At 44.7% G+C, this 18,006-nt stretch overlaps 1 protein-coding gene across 1 annotated transcript in view; it reads left to right on the forward strand.

Annotated features, from left to right (window-relative positions):
- Positions 1-1,789: 1,789 nt before the first annotated feature.
- The window catches only part of FNDC1 (fibronectin type III domain containing 1), a 50,205-nt gene continuing 33,988 nt past the window's right edge, over positions 1,790-18,006 (forward strand). Inside the window, exons 1-8 of the mRNA XM_037391826.1 lie at positions 1,790-1,910; positions 4,784-4,993; positions 6,624-6,722; positions 8,581-8,695; positions 9,914-10,101; positions 10,751-10,858; positions 14,043-14,231; positions 15,032-17,404. Coding sequence (XP_037247723.1) covers positions 1,790-1,910; positions 4,784-4,993; positions 6,624-6,722; positions 8,581-8,695; positions 9,914-10,101; positions 10,751-10,858; positions 14,043-14,231; positions 15,032-17,404 — 3,403 coding nt within the window. The remainder of the gene's footprint in view (positions 1,911-4,783; positions 4,994-6,623; positions 6,723-8,580; positions 8,696-9,913; positions 10,102-10,750; positions 10,859-14,042; positions 14,232-15,031; positions 17,405-18,006) is intronic.

An 18,006-nucleotide genomic window follows, 5' to 3' on the forward strand; every position in this document is an offset into this window, starting at 1 on the left:
TGTTTGGAGAGAGCTGAAGGATATGTGCAAGGTCCTGTTGAAGGTGGATGAAGCCACAGCATCCAGCTGTCTCTAATCCGTCCCTCATTTCCACCTATGCTATTTGACTGTTAGCCTTTTCTCAGTTTCAGTACTAAGTTTCTTCCCTGTCTGTATGAGATTTCCTTGTGTGTTCCTATTCCCATGTTGTCACCTTTAATATTATAGTAGCTCTTTCACTGACTTTGATCTTCCCTGTTTCAACTTCTCCTTTCCACACCCCTTTTCTTGGACCTTTTCTTGTCTCGCTTGGTCTAGGGTTGAAATGATACCTTGATTTTTCAAAAGGTTTTGCTTTCTTTAGCCCAGCACGGCAAAAAAATCCACTTTGTAGTCTCGTGAGCAGTTTCAGATCTTGCAATCTCCAGGGTCACATCCAGCACCTAGATATGCAGTGAAGGGGATCCTAGTGATGTAGGGAGGTGATGGGATGTGTCCTCCTACTGCTTGACCTGTGCTGACAGCATCATCCAATTCTTTTCTTGTTAGCTGTGAGCTATTCAAGACTGTTGTTCCTGGACAGTTCAGTGTCCCCACAAAAAGGGTCTACTTTGGGAATTGAATAACTTAAATGATGCATGGGATTTATGTGTTCCTCCTCCCACCCCTTCCCTGATGAGCGTAGCTTGTTTGGTACAATGTTTTTGGTTTTTTTGAAGATGAATGAGCCTGGTCAGCAGGACCAGACTCTGGTCCTTAGGACACAGTGAGCTTTTCTCATTGCTCAGCCTCCACAGCCCCAGGGTTATCCTCCCTGTGGGAGTCCCGTCTATTTCCTGGAGCCAAGATGTGAGCAGGAGACCAGGGCAGGAGCGTGCCCAGGTGCAGGGGCTGTGATGGCAGGAGCCAGTGACTTGCTGTCCCGTGGGACACTTGAGGAGTGGCAAATGCCCTGATTGGGGAGTGCTGGCCTTACGATGCAGCTGAGCCTGGCAGGACAGCAGCCCTGTGGGTGCTCATACGAGGTGGCGTGAGCCCAGCTTCTCCTTCCTCTCTGTGGTGGGGGTCAGGGCCTTCAGCCTCAGCCCAGCCCAGGCTGGTGGCTCCCGGGCTGTGGGCTACAGCAGGATGGGCCAGCTCCTCCCGCTGCTCTTTGTTTTCAATGAGAAATCTCTTTCTGTCAAGCCTGGCACAAACTTCATATGAAGTGCTACTGTGAGGAAAGTAATCGAAGCCTTAGAAAGCCCTGGGTTTAAAATCTCAGCTAATCCCCTGCATTCAGCATCAGGGTCGATCAACTTCTCCTTGCCTAAAGCCACATTTGTTTTAGCTTGAATACTTTCCATATGGCTTTCTGGCTGGGCTGGTTCCTTTTGTATCCTTTGTCCCTTACAACTGTCTATTTTAATTCCAGTTGGAAGCTGTGGCTTTGATTGGGGGAGCAGAGCTGATGGGCTTCACTGTCCCTCCTGGCCACCCCGGGCCCGTGGGCATATGGGCCATCGGGAGGAATCCCAAAGGGTGTGCTTGCACCGCGGCTGGCCAGCCGCAGATCTGGGAGAGCTGGCTGCTCTGGGGGAGGCGTTCCTCCCGTCCGGCCAGGGCTGGGCTGCTGTGTAGAGATGCTGAGATCCGGGGAGGTGGTGGCTACCTATGGCCCATGGGCTACAAGGAGAGGCTGCAGCAGCGGGGCTGGCCCAGTCTGACAAACGGGAGGAGAGGGCAGCATCGCACAGCAGCCAGTGGCTACTTGCTTGGGGGCTGCAAGGAAGCCACTTCTTGGTGGTGGCACACCGTGTGTAATGCCGTAATGCTGGGCAGCAGCCACGAGTTGCTGTCTGGGAGGTTTGGACTGGACATTAGGAAAATGTATCAGAAGCAGTGTGACCAGCAGGACGAGGGCAGTGATCGCCCCCCTGTACCCGGCACCGGTGAGGCCGCACCTGGAACCCTGTGTTCAGGTTGGGGCCCCTCACTGCAAGGCAGACACTGAGGTGCTGGAGCGTGTCCAGAGACGGGCAACGGAGCTGGGGAAGGGTCTGGAGCACAAGTCTGATGGGGAGCGGCTGAGGGAGCTGGGGGTGTCTAACCTGGAGAAAAGGAGGCTCAGGGGGGACCTTCTTGCTTTCTGCAACTACCTGAAAGGACGTTGTAGTGCAGTGGGTGTCGGTCTCTTCTCCCAAGTAACAAGCAAAAGAGGAAATGGCCTCAAGTTGGGCCAGGGGAGATTCAGATTGGATACTAGGAAAAACTTCTTCACCCGAAGGGTTGCCAAGCATTGGAACAGGCTGCCCAGGGAAGTGGTTGAGTCACTGTCCCTGGAAGTATCAGTTGTGTAGATGTGGCATTTAGAGACATGGTTTAGTAGTGGACTTGGCAGTGCTAGCTTAATGGTTGGACTAGATGATACTAAAGTTCTTTTCCAATCTAAACTATTCTATGATTCTGTGATAAAAGCTTTTGCCCTGGGCAGCTGGTGCAGCACTGAAGTAGGTCCACAGGGAGGCTGTGTGATGTCCGTCGTGGGAGGTTTTGAAGACTGAGTTAGGGAAAACCAAGGCTGGCCTCATGCACTGTTGGAGATAGTTTGTCTTTGAGGAAGAAGTTGAGAAGAAACCTCCAGGTGTCCCATCCAGCTTGAATTTTGCCCTCTTTCATTTCTCCATGGTGGTGCTGTGAATGAAGGCTGTGTGTCTACATCAGGGGTCCTCAAACTACCGCCCGCAGGCTGGATACAGTCCCCCCAGGGTCCTCAATCCGGCCCCCGGTATTTACAGACACACACACACACCCCCGCCGGGTGTTGGGGGGGGAAACCAAGCAGCCGCAGATGACCTCCTGCCACTTCATCTGCGCACCGGCCCCCTGTTTAAAAAGTTTGAGGACCCCTGGTCTACAAGATCAACAACTAATAGGCTTTTGAAATCTGTGTTGAGCAAGAAAAAGAAACCATGGGGAGCAGGTGTTTTTTTTTTAATAGAGTGCATGACTGAATGTTCCTTGGAAAGTGGTCATGGAGCCTTATGAAAGCAACCATATTCATTGTATAGCAAAAAGCATTTATTGTTTGTTAAACACTTAGAACCAGATCTACTGCTGTGATCCAGCTAGTATACACTGATCTGGCAGCACAAGGTGTCTGTAAAACCAGCTTAATTGGCTGATTAATCTGGTATAGAGCTGCTTCATTTTGCTGGGGTGGTGAAGAGCAGCCAGAAGAGAGAAGCTGGTGAAGTCCATGTAATTAAACTGATGGTCTGTCTCTCTGTAGGCAAAATAAAAAGGCAAGATTTACTGTGCTGAGCTGCTGGCCAGTGTTTCAGTAGAAAAGCAGAATTCCCTGGGAGTGTGTGGTTCTCTGCATATGTTGTACAGCTCATCAGCACTGAAACATTGCATTTCTCATATGGATTTCAAGAGAAGCTCTGCAAACAGCTTTTGAGAGTCACTGTGATCCCTTCCAAAGTGTAATTTAACAGAAGAATGCTTGTTGGGACTGCATCAGAAGATGCAACCTTGTCAGCAGATCAGGATCAGTGAGCAGTTTGGTTAAAGAAGGTGTCACTGAGCAGAAATAATGGGAAAGGACCTGCTTTTGGTGTATATGAGGACATGCAGACATCAATACATACTTAAAGTATCAAGTTTAAGTGCTTTCCTGAATAAATATGAGCTCCTGAACTGGTGCTGAAAAGAACCTCTCACTGTCCTTCCAGGTGTCTGGCAGCTGTTGCTGTCCCAGTCTCTTGTTCCCTTGACATTGCTGTGATTGCAATGACTGGCTTAGCCAGAGAGTGAGAGGGTTTGAATATAGTGTGTAACCTCTGTGCTGGCAGGTTCACACAACCTTGTGCTTGGTGGCATGACATTGCTAGAGGAGACTGAGACCTGCTTTGAGTGCAAAATGTAAAAGATGAGAGGCGAAATTTGCTACAAGTGTGGGAGATCTCAGTCTTGTCTGGTGCCACCAGCACCTTGCTTCCTTCTGTCTGCTCTGCTTGCAGACTGTGCAGTAGCAGAGGGCAGGTCATATGCAATGGAGAATGCCACACAAACTGTAAATGCCATTCAGAGCAACCAGACTGGTTGCTTGAGTAATCTGTTGCGTCAGTATCACTTCTTAAAAGAACACTGCCAACTTGCCAGCAAATGTAAAAATGAATGACTTGTGTAAGGTACCTGTTAGAGTGCTGGATGCTCAAGGGATTGTATAATGGGAGCTTGGGAAGTCAAGAGTTGAAGCATGTGCAGAACAGACCTGTTAAATACAAGAGCAGAAGCGTTAATGATGGGTTTAGGGAAGAACCTGCTTTTAATGTGGATTGGTTCTAAAAGAAAGTTTAAATGTAGTGAAACTATTCTGTGCTTCATTTTACACTGACCTTTAGCACTTGCCAACAAACTAATGTACTGGTATGACTGAATTGGAGAAAGGGGATTTTTATTTTTATTTTTTAAAGGAAAAGATTAAACAGGAAAGCTACGAGACATCCCCAGTTTCTGGCAGGAGTCCTTGTATTACGATATGTTTTCACTGTTGGTGTCTTGCACCAGTCTGTCTGAAGAGCCTGGGAAAAGACACTATTGAGTGTTATATATCCCACTTAGAAAACTTGTTACTGTGGTTGGGTTTTATAGCAAAATTATTTTTATAATTATGCCTATAGATGCCTATAAAATTATGCCCTTTATCCTCATGTTATTTAATAGATGTGCTTGCAACAGACATATTGGGCTGCTATACATGTCATGTGCTTCATAATAACTGTGATGGGGTTTGTGTGTGTTTGCTTATTTTTTGAAGAGAAGGACATGCCAAACAGACCTCTGAGAATGCGTGCCCAGTCTCCAGATGGCAAGTTACCTTTTCGGTGGAAGCCACCTTATGGAGCAGGCTTCAGGGGTCCACGCAGCAGATCCCAAGGTTACCTGCGTGGGTATGGAGAGAGCAGCCGAAGGATGAGCTATGCTCCGCTGCTGCAGGAGCGACAAAACCAGGAAGCGAGAAAACTAGGTGAGTCAGATTTCCCTGATAGCAACTCGCTGGTCTAGCACACTTCTGTAATCCCCTGTGGCCGCTAGGTGATCACAGATCACATGTTGTAGCCATCAAAATTACTTCTTTCTATAAATGAAAATGCTCACTATAATTGCATTCTGTAACATGTTCTTAACAGAAAAATAGGATGACCAGGGTAGAAAGTGTAGCAGAACTTGATGCTGTGTTAAAGACACCATGTGCAAGTACTCATATTAACAGCAGAGGGAGGGGCTGGGGAGAAGAGCCATAGCTGATTCTCCTTGCATGTGGTGGGACCTCTTTAAAGTCTGTTGTTTCTTGTCCCCTTCTTATTCTTTGTGTCCATATGTTATTTCAAGCCAGTGGAGAAAAATAATAATGCTTTAATTAAATCTATCCATACTTACCATTAAAACTGTTTCATGTGCCCCATACTAGAGTGTTAACACTCATGCATCCATGTTCTCTCCAGTTCCTTCGTGAGGTCGTGGTCACTAAGGGCTCTTGAGATCATCAGGTTGGCCTCTTCTGTGCTCGCTGGCCTGCTGTGCTGTGATGGTTTGCACTCGTGCCCTAGATCACCTGCCCTTGGTTTGAAGGAATTCCCATCTAATGGTGTCAGTGGGGTTTGCAACAGTTTTATATCCCCAGAGGCTGAGCATTTCCCTTTGCTCTGTTTGTGTCACTGCCTGTGTTGTGGCTGACCTGTCCCTGTCCTGCTGCCTGAGCTCCTCTCGCCTGAGCGGGCACTAGGTCTGCACTCCTGAGTCTTACTTTGCTCCTGTACTGTTTGGGTGTGTTTGCTCGAGGTTAGGCTTCTTTCTCTCAAAATCTCTCCTGTAGGCTGAAAGCCTGTACCACAGGTAGTCTGGTCTTGGGTTACAAAATGGGTGATGATTGCAAAATTCCACATAGCTGCCACAATTCCTAGCTTTGCAATGTAGTTTCCCCTTCTGCTTTGCAGGTTTTGTATGAAATGCATATCTTTATCTCTGTTTCTCCAAAGAGAGGGAACTCCTCAGTCACCTTTATCAGTTACTCCCCCTTTTCCTAAAAGGAATCTCTTACTTCTCATCCCTTCTGTGGTATTCACCTTTTCACCTTTCTGTGCACCGCTCACAGAGGGAACACTCTTGTCTGATGCCCAGCTTGTACCACTGCTCTGCAGGTTGAGAGCCTGTCCAGGCAGTACAAAAAGCAATGGAAATCTTGTCACAGACTTTGTGGAAGTTCAGTAATTAAGTTAATCTTGATGAGAAATACTGTGAAACATGATTTGGAGCATCTGCTTCTTGTTGTCATTACTTTTATAATATGTTTTTTTTAAGAAGGAGAACAAATGTTTAAATAATAAATTTATCAGGAGAAAAACTCAATCCTAGAATATAGGACTCCTGTAATGGTCTTTTCATGTTAATAATTTGCTTTCCTGTTTCTAAAATATCAAATTTACTGTTCTTACTGCATGCATATAGAACCCTCTGATGTAAGTGCTTTGACTCTAGGTAAATTAACTTTCAAATAAGCTTCTCCTTTTGTATCTCAGAAGAGAATAAACCAGAAAAGAGCAAAACTTTTTTTCAGTGAAAAAGGTTACAGTGTGTTTTTCCCCCCGCATGTACAGCCTCTGAGTCAGTTCATGTGGTTTCGCTGCCATCAAGGAGTTCCCAAGGACGGAGCCAACCTGTCTACAGGTCATCCTTAACTAAAAGAAAAATCACAGGTATGTTTCTTTCACATCTGCTGTCAGTTCATGGAGACATTTGAATGCAGTGAGATAGCTTTGTGATTTTAGACTGCAGTCTTTTGTTGCTGGAACGGTTAGGTTTTTCTCTCTGTTAGAGCTTGATAGGTGTCTCCAATTGCTTCTCTAATTCAAGCAAAGTTAATAAAATGATACAGCTCTGCACCATGATTGGTTGGGTTTCTGGGTTTGGGGGTTTTGTTTTGTTTGGTTTTGTTCTTTGGTTTTGGGTTTTTTTTGTTGTTGGTTTGTTGGTTTTTTTTAATGTCCTCCTCTCTAGCTATTGGGAAATGTTATCCACTGCAATAACCACATGAGAAGACTTGATTAAATCAAAGCTAGGACCTCCACAATGGTATGCGTTCTTGTCAGATCTTCACCCCCTTTTCTGAAGGGTTGATTTCCAGAAGCCTAAACCTGGTCAGCAGAAGTTTTCACTTTCTTTTGGAACATACTGCTGCCAAGATTAAAAAGCATTCTGAGTCATCTCCATGCCAGCACCACTTTGTCATCCCCTTGCACAGTGATCAGAATATCGTGGGGGTGGCAGAGTGGTTTGGATATTTTGATGGTGATGGAGAACACCCTTGTCAGAACTGAGAACTATGATATACTGAAATCCCACCTCACACCTTCTCTGTGGAGGTGATACCATCCATTTCTCATGTTCACTTTCTCTCTTCAGGTGCTCCCATTGCAAAACTTTGTGAATAGGTCCACTAAGCCACTTGTGAGCAGTAGATGGGTCCTCTCAGCCACTTTTGCGTAGTAACTGTTTGCCTTGGAAAACCTGAAATTTTATGAGAACCCTCTACATTAAGAACTTGATTGGAAGAAGTGATATGTGCTTTCCTGCTGCCTGCCTTCTGTGTGGGCAGTGCTGGGTTTCAGTGTAACATGCCACCTGCTGAAGAGAAGGGCAATCTTTCCCTGGACTTCAGTCATACATCAGTAAGGTCCCTAGAGGATGAAATCATACTCCAGACTTTACTGGCCCCTTGTCTTTCCTGACACATCAATATTTTTCCAGTGTTACTCTTCTGTAAATCTTGGGCTGGAAGGTTGCACTTCGTGCATTCTGTGCCTTTGGGAGACTTGGGAATGGTCACTAACAGGAAGAGTAATAAATCTTTCATGGCGTGGTAGATAGACTAGACTGGAAAAACTGATGGACAGAGAAAAAGGAGCATCATCAAAATGAAAAACCTCAAAGAGCAAGTTAGTTTCACTTAATTTGTAAATTTTTAAACTACTTGCAAAAGAAATTCTGGTATGTCAAAACAGCCCACTTCAATGATTTTGGTTTTTTCATTCAAATTTTAAATTATTTTTGCCTTATATACCATAAAAAATGAAAAGCGGAACTGAAACAACCTCTTTGAAGCACTCAAAAATGTAAAATATGCAGGAATTCTTGTGAGGAATTTTTGACAGTCCCTGGTTTTATTGTCCTACAAAATGAAACAAATTTTAGAATCTCAAATTTTTTCATAAGTTAAAACTTCTGCTCTGCAGGCAGCTCTAGCAATGAGTTTGCCAGAGACTGTGAATGTCAATACGTTAATAAGACATTTGCTGTAAGTGACAGTTTGGGGACTGATAGAATATTGAAGGACTGTAGACTATAGTAGTGCTCTGGTCTGGTAAGCAGACAACCAACAGAAGAAATGATGCTTCCATGGAGTACCATCAGTAACCAATGTACTTGGTTTTCCACTACTACTGTATTTGTTATTCATCTCTGCTGCATGCCTATTTTACTGTCAGTTGGACAGTTACTGTTTTTTATGAGAACTCTATGTTGTTAATGATACGCTATTTTGTTTCGCCATTTCAGAGGAGGAAGAGGTGGAGGTGGCACAAGACATAACCGTTCGAGTTATGTCCTCTCAGTCTGTGCTTGTTGCTTGGACAGACCCACTGCATGAAAAACAGAAGGTTGCAGCAAATAGGTAGTTACCCCTGTGCCATGTTTTCTTTTCAGAATGCATACTGAAGGTGAACTGCTGCCAACACACTACTTACTGCTTTTGCATTTATTTAATTACAGTTGCTTATGAGAATTATTTAGCTTAGGGCATAGAAATTTGCATATCCATACCTATGACAGTGGCTGGTAGGGGATGCTTCAGAGCAGCTGTTTGAAACCCGATGTGGGGTGATGTACCCTCCTTGCCTCCCAGTGCCCTGGTCTCTAGTATTTAGAGGTCTGTGTAAGTGCTGGACTACAGCTTTTTACATCCCTTCTGAAATGTTGTCAGCACCAACTGGGATATTTTGCTATTCAAATGCTGGTATATCACTACAGTCAGCAAATCCCCATGTGTGCATGAAGAAAGAAGGGGCGGGGGACAGGGCACAGCCCACAGAGGTGAGACATTGAGTTGGGTTGTCAGAACAGACTACAACTTTGAGACGACCATATGGCAGCGGAAGGAAGCATTGCTGCAATGGGAAAGATGCCTGTCAGTGCCCCCTGCATCTACTGACCCACCAGAAACACCTTGCAGCTGAGGCTGAGCAGGTCAGGGGCTTCTGTGAGTGGGAGAGTTTGCAGCATGCTGCAGCAGTTGGAGACCAAAATAAACAGAGAAATGGGCTGGAAACAGCCAAAGGTCTGAAAGCATGGATTATGCTGCTCAGCCTGGGAACACCAAAAAGCTCTGTAACCCAGTGCTGAAAGACCCCGAGGGGCACAGCAGGAGAAGTGGTAATTTTAGCTGTTCCAGTTTTCTCAGTTTCCTTGTGGAAGCAGTTATCTGGGCAGACACATGGGAACTGAGCTGCTGGTGCTGCTCTGGGAGCAAGGGGCTCCCAGCTGTCCGGCCATGCTCACAGCCATGGGGCAGGGAGGTGGTGGCATGGGGCGCCTGGCTCGGGTTGGAAAGCCCTGCAGCTTCCCCTTGGGACAGTCGGTGTTTTGAGTAAGAGGCTGGAAAGGGCAGTCTGTCCCCTGGGGTGAAAGCAATCAGACATTAGCAGAAGGCACAAATACTTGCTTAAAAGACACTGGGTCTTGATGGGGTGCTACTTTGTTGTTTACAGTTTGGTAGGTTTCCCAGTAAGCTCCAGCAGGCTAGCTGAGGGGAAAGCAGCCCTGTCCCTTTCTGATTCTGCTAATACTAGGTTTTGACAAGTGAATTTTTATTTTCCTGTGTTTCTGATCTCAGGCAATACAGTGTTCGCTATCGGGAAAAGGGGGAATCAGCAAGGTGGGATTACAAGCAGGTGTCCAACCGGAGGGCGCTGGTGGAGAATCTGGTGCCAGACACCATGTATGAGTTTGCCGTCCAAATCCTGGAGGGAGAAAAGGAAGGCAAATGGAGCGTGTCTGTTTACCAACGGACCCCAGAGGCAGGTATGTATTCAAAGGGTCCTTAGGGTAACACAAGTCTTAGGGCTTGAGCTGTGAAATAGAGCTGACTTGAGGGAAAGCCAGAATAAGTGGTTGCCTGAGGCAGCAGAAGGTTGGGAACCTGGGAAAAGCCTCATGCTGCTGCCTGCGTCCCTGCAGCAGTGCTCTGGAGAGCACACCAGGGCTGCTCTTGTGGTGCAATGAGGCTGGGAGGAGGTGGTTTGGGTATTTCTGGGGGACTGGTCAGCACCTGGGATCCCTGCAGCTGTGTGTGCCCCTTCCTTTGGGAGCAGCAGCATGGCTGCTGTCCCTCTCTGTGGGCAGCAAATTTAAATCCTGCATCCACCATGGAGAAGGTGTGGGGCCCCTTTGGTACAGGGAAGTGGTCCATAAAACCCAAATTACCACATCATTCCAGCTAAGCCATAGTAAGCAGTCTCGTGCAGACAGCCTGTTCCTAAAAGTGAGGAATAAAAATTCACCACAGGAGACTGATAGAGACATGTAATACAGGCATGCACGGACCTGAGCCATGTGTGCTCTTCCCATTTATCTTTGAAATGGCTGTAGAAGAATTTCTGCTCTGAGAAGAAGGAACAAAAGGTGTATGCTATGTAGGTCAGCTTTTCTTACCTGCCTCTTCTCCTCACAGCTCCTGCCAGTGCACCTGAAAATTTGGATGTTTGGCCGCTAAAGGGGAAACCAACCTCTGTAGCAGCATCCTGGGATGCTCTCCCAGAGAGTGAAGGAAAAGTCAAAGGTAAGTCATCACTGTCAATTTTTAATCCCCTCAAGGGGCTGGTCTTCTCAAAGCCAGACTGCTGCTCCACAGTAGGCTGGAACCACTGACTGCCAGGATTTTTTCACTTGTTAATGGCTTATACCTGAGCAAAATTTTCTTGTTTCCAGCCCAGTATCTCCGCACCACCGCTGGGAAGCCATTGTCACCGTGTGCCTGGGATGTCACAGAGCTTCCCGGAGTGCACGCTTACCTCTTCTTCCATTAATAAGCAGGTCAAAACAGAGCTCAAGAAGGAAGTTTCCCAAAGGATTTGTAACAATTAGGTGAAGAAGGAAAAGTTAGGTAGTTGCCAAGAAAGTGAGTGGGTTTATCATGTGTTTTATTTCTAGTTTATTGTGGAAGGAAAGCCTCAGCTTAAGAAGCATGCACAAGTTCTGATTGCAACAGATACCACATAGAAGCCTTGTCTACTATAGCGTTACTGTACATGGTTATAAAGCTAATTTGTCAGTGGCTATTTACTTGCGTAAGATTTTGAAAAATATCTTCCTGGGATTTTTTTTTTCTCCTATTTCTATCTCAAAATGAACAGGCTGATTCTTTGGGCTGCTTCCATTTTCCAGTGGTTGACAGGATTGTGTACTCAAGTTACACAAGTTTCTGGAGGTGCCTTATCAGCACTATAGCATCTCAGGATTTAAAAAACCTTTGGCCAGGAGGGAAGTATACCATGTTTGCATACAAGACCTACATTATGTGTTCTTCAGGGCACTGGTGGAATTCCATCCTCTTTGAAGTCACTAGGAGTCTTGCCAGTTGCTTCAATGGAACTACAATTGTGTCCAAGAATTATTATTTCTTCAAGCAGGGTCATGCAGGGACATTATCAGAAATTTCAAATCTGCTCGTAATTTTGAGCAGTCTGTAGCCCTTTGTCCTTTTTTGTCTGCTGATCTTTAGATGATTCATCCAAGGCAAGCATTTTAAAGATACCTGATATTCAAGGGCTGAACACTTACATGTGTCTAATATATCATTGTTTTTCTTGAGTATGAAGTAGTACAGAAGAGGTCTTATTTTTAAACTAAATACATGACAAAAAATATATTTATACTGGCTAAATGAAATCACTGAATTAGCACTTCACAGTTGTTTTGATAGCACATGGTAATCAGGAATTTTGGTCTTTTGATCCTTCTATTTTTCAACCCTGTCCGTTTGTATATTTATGCCACATATTAAAGTAATGGGAGAAAATGTCCTCCAGTAGCTGTTTGGGAGCTACCAGAAGTTACACCAGTGCCACTGCGATTAAAGCAACTCCTGTGCATCTTAAAACAAAAAGAAAACAATCCAAAGCTTACCACGCCTTCTAATAAATCTTTTTCCACTGGGCATTAAATGCATTTGCATATAAAATATTGATGAAATATTTTTTTATTGATTTTGATGACCTATGCATGGCTTATTTCTTAACCCAATTGGAATTTATTTTCAAAACCCTGTTTGTGTCTGATACCCATGCCTCTTACAGAGGATTGAAAAGAAAAGGAAGCCTGCCCATGGCTGAGATCTTATCTGCAATCCTTGGGAGCGTAGTGGGAAGCTCCACTTCATGCATACAACTTCTCCTATAGGGGTGAAATTTCTCTCAATACAGAGGGCTAATGCAGAGCACAGGTGCCACAGTAATCCTAAACCGAAAGGTGAGAGCAGGGTGAGTTTCTGAAGTGGCAGCAAGACCTTGCTTTGCTCACTGCAGTGGTGGTTGGCCCTGGCTATAGTTAAGCACAATGTGTCAGATTTTGATTTTGTTGGACAGATGTGCTATTTCTACCATTTGGCAATATGCAGTGCTGATATTTCCTGGTAGAAGTATCTTTTCTGTGTAAGAACCTCAATCATCCAGGCATGAATTTTACCTACTGGCCTGTAGATTGCAGCTAAAACCCCTCTAAGCAAAGACTCAGCTGGAAACATGTTTGACTGCAGTAATATTGTTTCCAAGACTAAAGTAAGTGCTTTGGTGTTTTCATGGGGATGCTCCTCAGGCTCCAGCACTGGTGAGGAATGAGTATATGGCCTTTGGAGCTGGTAGAGTTTCACCACAGCAGACTGGCACAGTGGCCTTTGCGTGACTAGGGTCTTAAAGTACAGTGCAGTTACAGCTATGCCAAGGCTCTGTTGGAAACATAGGATAAGTAAGTAAATAATAGTATTGAATAATGTCACCTGATTTTAATACTGATGTCTTGAATGATGATTATGTGAATACACCATTTTGTTCTTCTTCCAAATAGTTTCTGTGGGAAAGAAAATTTTTTAACATTCTTACTTGCTGTGGACATAGCTACAGTCAGCAACACAACTGTGTGTTGTCCACCATTGTGAGCAAGTTATGCTTTGGAAGAATATTCTCTGGATCATGTGTTATCGATTGCAAATATCTTGGTAGCTAATCAGTAAGTTCAAAATCTCTCTTTCTCTTGTGAAGTGTAAAATCTTCTCATGATTCATCAGCTGAAACAACACAGGTATTCTGATCGTAGCAATCCGCACTACCTAACATTTGCACAGTCTTTCAGTCTATGTTTCCACAAGCAGTGGGACAGGACATGTTTTCCTGGCAATGTTCATTTATGTTTTCTGCCTCCAGTGCATTTTCTCTTTGTAGGGTTCCTCTGTTATTTCTGATTTAGGGCGGTTAATTTTTTTCAGAGGACTCATTTTTTTCCCCTTTATTAGTTGGTGTCCAGAAACAAAAAAGGCCTCCTAGTGCAGCACACCAAACCACACAGTAGTTGGTGCTGTAATTTTCTTACGTCCTTCACACCTTCTCTGGAAGTGCGCACAACTGTTGTCCAGCTCCTGTTGGTGACACTTCACTCTGATGGGCATTGTTGCTTATGTATTTTTACAAAGGTATAGATAACATAATTTGTCTCAGTCATTAGGTTATTGATGTGATTTGGCTTTGTCTGTTAAGATGAGCAAATGTTCCACTTACCTTCATATATATATATCTCTATATGTCTCTCTCTCTCTCTCGTGTCTTTATACTCCAGCTGTTGACTCAGTGTGCATTGCTAGTGTATTAATTTTAGTAATGCACGTTCTAATTCATCCTACCCATACAGTCTGTCCGCTGGAAACAGGACTGTTTTCAGTTTCCTCCTTCCAACCGTCTGCCAAATCATTTCAGAATACATTCTTTCATACGCCCCGGCTCTCAAGCCATTTGGAGCAAAGTCCATCACCTACTCTGGAGCTACAACATCAGCCATAATAGATGGTCTGCAGGCCGGGGAGCGCTATATTTTCAAAATTCGTGCAGCAAACAGGAGGGGACCAGGTCCTCAGTCCAAAGCCTTCAGCGTTGCGATCCCAGCAGGTGAGCACCAAGACATGCACTGATTGCATAGTCTGCCCATTCTTGCCTTTGTCCCATTGGTGTTAATTCTTACTGGCTTAACTTCCTCTGCACTCCATCTAACCTGTAGGATTTTACTTCCCTAATACTGTTTCTGTTGGCTCTTTTCATCACTGTGTTGTCCAAAGAGATGCTTGTAGATAAGTGGTTGTCACTCTGCAGCATGCAAAAGAACATTTTACAGACATTTTAACATCTTAAATAAATACATACTGTACTGTTTCCTACATGAAAACAGTATGTGCTTTTTTTTATCCAAAGGCCAAAGAATACAGTGCTTTGGGTCTTTGATTGCACTATTCCTGACAAATCCTGCTCTTGAAAGTCACTTAGAACGACTTACTCAGATACTACTTGCATTTGCTTCTTGCCAAAAAGATGCTGTTGTGAGGACAAGAGATTTGCTGAGTTAACTAAAAATGTGGGCCACAGCCTCAGATGGGATAATGCAGCGCCATTCCATCAACATGACTTAAGTTCTGCTGCAGATCTGGTTCCACTGATAGGATGATGCAGTTCCTGCTTTTAGATACTTGATTTTAATTGCTCTAACTTCTACCCAAGCTACAATAATTCCATATAGGTACCTACCTACTAACCAAAACTTACTCAGCTGGACTCCACAGGCTGGTTAATACAGAAATAATTATTATGTCATATTCTCATAAGTTGATTTGTTCTTGCTACCTGGCTGTTTTCTTCTCTTGGTCAGTTTTTTGTGCTTCTGTGGTTGTGAATAAACAATGTTTTTTTCCCCTCAGCCGCTCATGAGGATTCAGTTGCTCAGCAACAAACAAATGTTCAAGATAATTCAGAGGCTAAAAAAAATGGGAACGCTGGCTCATCTCCTTCTCAAACTTTGTCTGTTTCTTCAAAAGTCCAGCCTTCGCTTTCCTCTAAGCAGTCGTCTGTTCGTTCACCTAATGTTAGTGATAAAAAGAATCTTCTTTCTGAATATAAGAATAAAATATTGACTCGAGGGGTCCTAAGTAAATCTCAGTTACCTTCTAGAAAGACAGGAGAGCTGGAACCTGATCTCCAATCCACTGAAGTGACACATGATCACGATTCCTCCCAAGAAGCTCCAACGACGCCACCAAAAGCCCAGGATCAGAGGAGGAATGTTAGACCCTTGTCCCCTAGTCGGCCAGTCCACCCTGTCCTTGCCTCAGGAAGGACCTCTGTTCGAACCCACACATCAGAGGTGTCACGGCAGATGAGCACAGAGAAACGTGAGCCACCAGCACTGTTACCATCGGCAGCACAACACTCTTCTACTTCGTCTGTTCCTAAATACACAGATAATGAAACAAAGCAACTGAGACACAGCAACGCTAATGTGCCTTCTAAAACCTCTTCCCGTCCTCTGCCATCCAAAAATAATGATCTTGTGGATAATGTGGAAGGAAAGCCAGACCCCATGCTGGTGAAAGTGTCTTCTAAAACTTCAGAGCCTAGTCACCTAGCTTTGCCATCAAATCGTCAGTCTGCTGTCTCTCATGAGGTTGTCCCAAGCCATCCCAGTAGGTCTGGATCTCTGGGTCATTCACATCAATCATCTTCCAAATCAGCAGAATCCCATGCTCGTGACAGTCATAATGAGTTTAATAGTGAAGAAGCAGAGGACAGAGCAGGACAGCCCAGTTCTAGGTCACAGCAAACAAGGCTTCCGCCAGGCTCCAGTTCTCGCACATGGAAGGATTTGAAGTTAGCTGCAGTGGCCGTCTCATCGAGGTCTGCTGTTTCTGGTCACACTTCACCTCACTCTCATTCCTCCACCAGTGCCAGATCTGATGGAAAGGATGTTGATAAAAATTCTAGGGAGGACTCACAAGGTGCAAACCCCTTATTTCATTCTCTACCCTCTTCCAGGCAGTCTTCTTCAGCAATTTATTCCAAGAGAAGAAATCCTCATGCCGATTCTGATTCTCAGCTCAGAGGGACACATAGCGAAAAGTCACCCCACTCTGACTCAGAAGAACAACGAAGTCGAGTGGCGGCTCCAGAAAAGCATTCTCTTTTGCAGTCTTCTCTTTCCAAACATAAGCCTGAAGAGCAGGACAGTCAAGAGGTAAAAGAAATGCTTGCTCGATCAAAACCGAGTGCATCTTTGCCTAAAAAGACATTCCCCTCTCATCTTCCACTGGAGAAGACCTCCCACTCAGATCCTCCACAGAGGGCACAAACAAGTCCTTCCTTACTGCATTCAAGGGGCCGGCGCCTCCCGTCTCCTGTCTCATCCCAGAGTAACGAAGAATTGCAGGAAGACGATGATGAGGATGTAACAGAAGGCAATGACAGAGCAAGCAGCCGTTCTGTGTTTCCTAAAGAAGTGTTCTCTTCTAGGGGATTACCTGCATCTTTCTCTCAGGGAAGCTCAAGTTCATCTCTATCAAAGCAACAGCAACCAGGTTCTCAGGTACCTTCCTACAAACCAAAACTTACTCAACCAGCCTCCAGTTCTGCCAGTGATACAGCAAAAGACAAGCAGTATAATCCAAGGTTGTCATCCACTTCTTCAAGACAAGCTCGTCCTTCATTACCTACTCGCTCAAGGGTTGCTACAAGAACAGTGTCCCAAACAGAGAAAAAGCATGGCCTGTTGCCCTCAAAAATGTCCAAAGCCGAACTTCCCCGAAAAGTTTCTTCCTCCTCTTCATCTAAATCTCATCAGTCAGTTTCTAATGAAGAGGATGATGATTACAGTGAATATGATCAGAAAGAAGTGGAAGAGAAAACCACATCTTTGGCAGCAAAATGGTCCCCTTCTCTTTCTAGAGGTAACAAAAACACATATGATGACACTACTGGCAATAAAAGGAAATCTATGGACACTATTCTACCTCACAAAGTAAGCTCTGAAGAGGAAGAGAAGGAAGAAACTCCAACACTAAAAATGTCTTCTGCTGAATCGCCAGGAAGCTCTGCCATAGTATCACGGATTACTCAGTCCTCTAACAAGCATACCCCATCTAAACCCAGCTTTGTCTGGCCACATTCTTCTGCATCTACCACCGCACGCACTGTTTCTCCAACAGTTTCTTCCTCCACTTTGTCCCCTCGCCAGCGACTATTGAACTCTAGGCTACGGAGCCCTTCCCAGCGGCAAGTTGTTAGACCTCCTTATAGACAAGGTATCTTGTCTTTGTTGTAGTGATCTCACTGAAATGTGTTTTTTCTAAGATCAGCAGTTAGATGAAAAGTCCTCCATCAGAATGCAGGTTCAGTTTTTTAGTGTCATGCATTACTTTTTGTTTTGGTTGTTCTCAGGAAGCCCAGTTTTTGAGGATGTTGCCTAATCAGTGCAATGTGGTGCCCCAGACCTTTGGTCCTGTGGCCTGATCCGGACAGGATCCCATGATGCGCACAGGAGATGACAGAGTTAGGTACTAACTTGGAAAAAGGGTGACATTCCTTACTGAGTGGTGTCTTCACTGAAAGCTCAATGAAAGCACATTTGTACTCAGAATATGACAACCTCTCACGTATATTGCTTTTCATCGTACCAATTACTGAAATGCTTTTGTAGGTTATATAGTGCTACCTTGCCCATGCCTAGGCAGTAAGGTGTTTTCTCATGATGTCCTGGCGTTGTTTTCTTTAATTAGTTTTTAAGCCACTTTCCTCGTTTTTCTAAGTGACAGCTCAGGGTTGCGTGTTCCTATTGAGGAACTGCTCACATCACAGTCAGGCCCTCTAATTCCTTTGTGGCTGTGATTTACCACAAATATTAGAG

Source organism: Falco rusticolus, chromosome 6, assembly GCF_015220075.1.
Source record: "Falco rusticolus isolate bFalRus1 chromosome 6, bFalRus1.pri, whole genome shotgun sequence".
In the NCBI taxonomy this organism is placed as follows: Eukaryota; Metazoa; Chordata; class Aves; order Falconiformes; family Falconidae; genus Falco; species Falco rusticolus.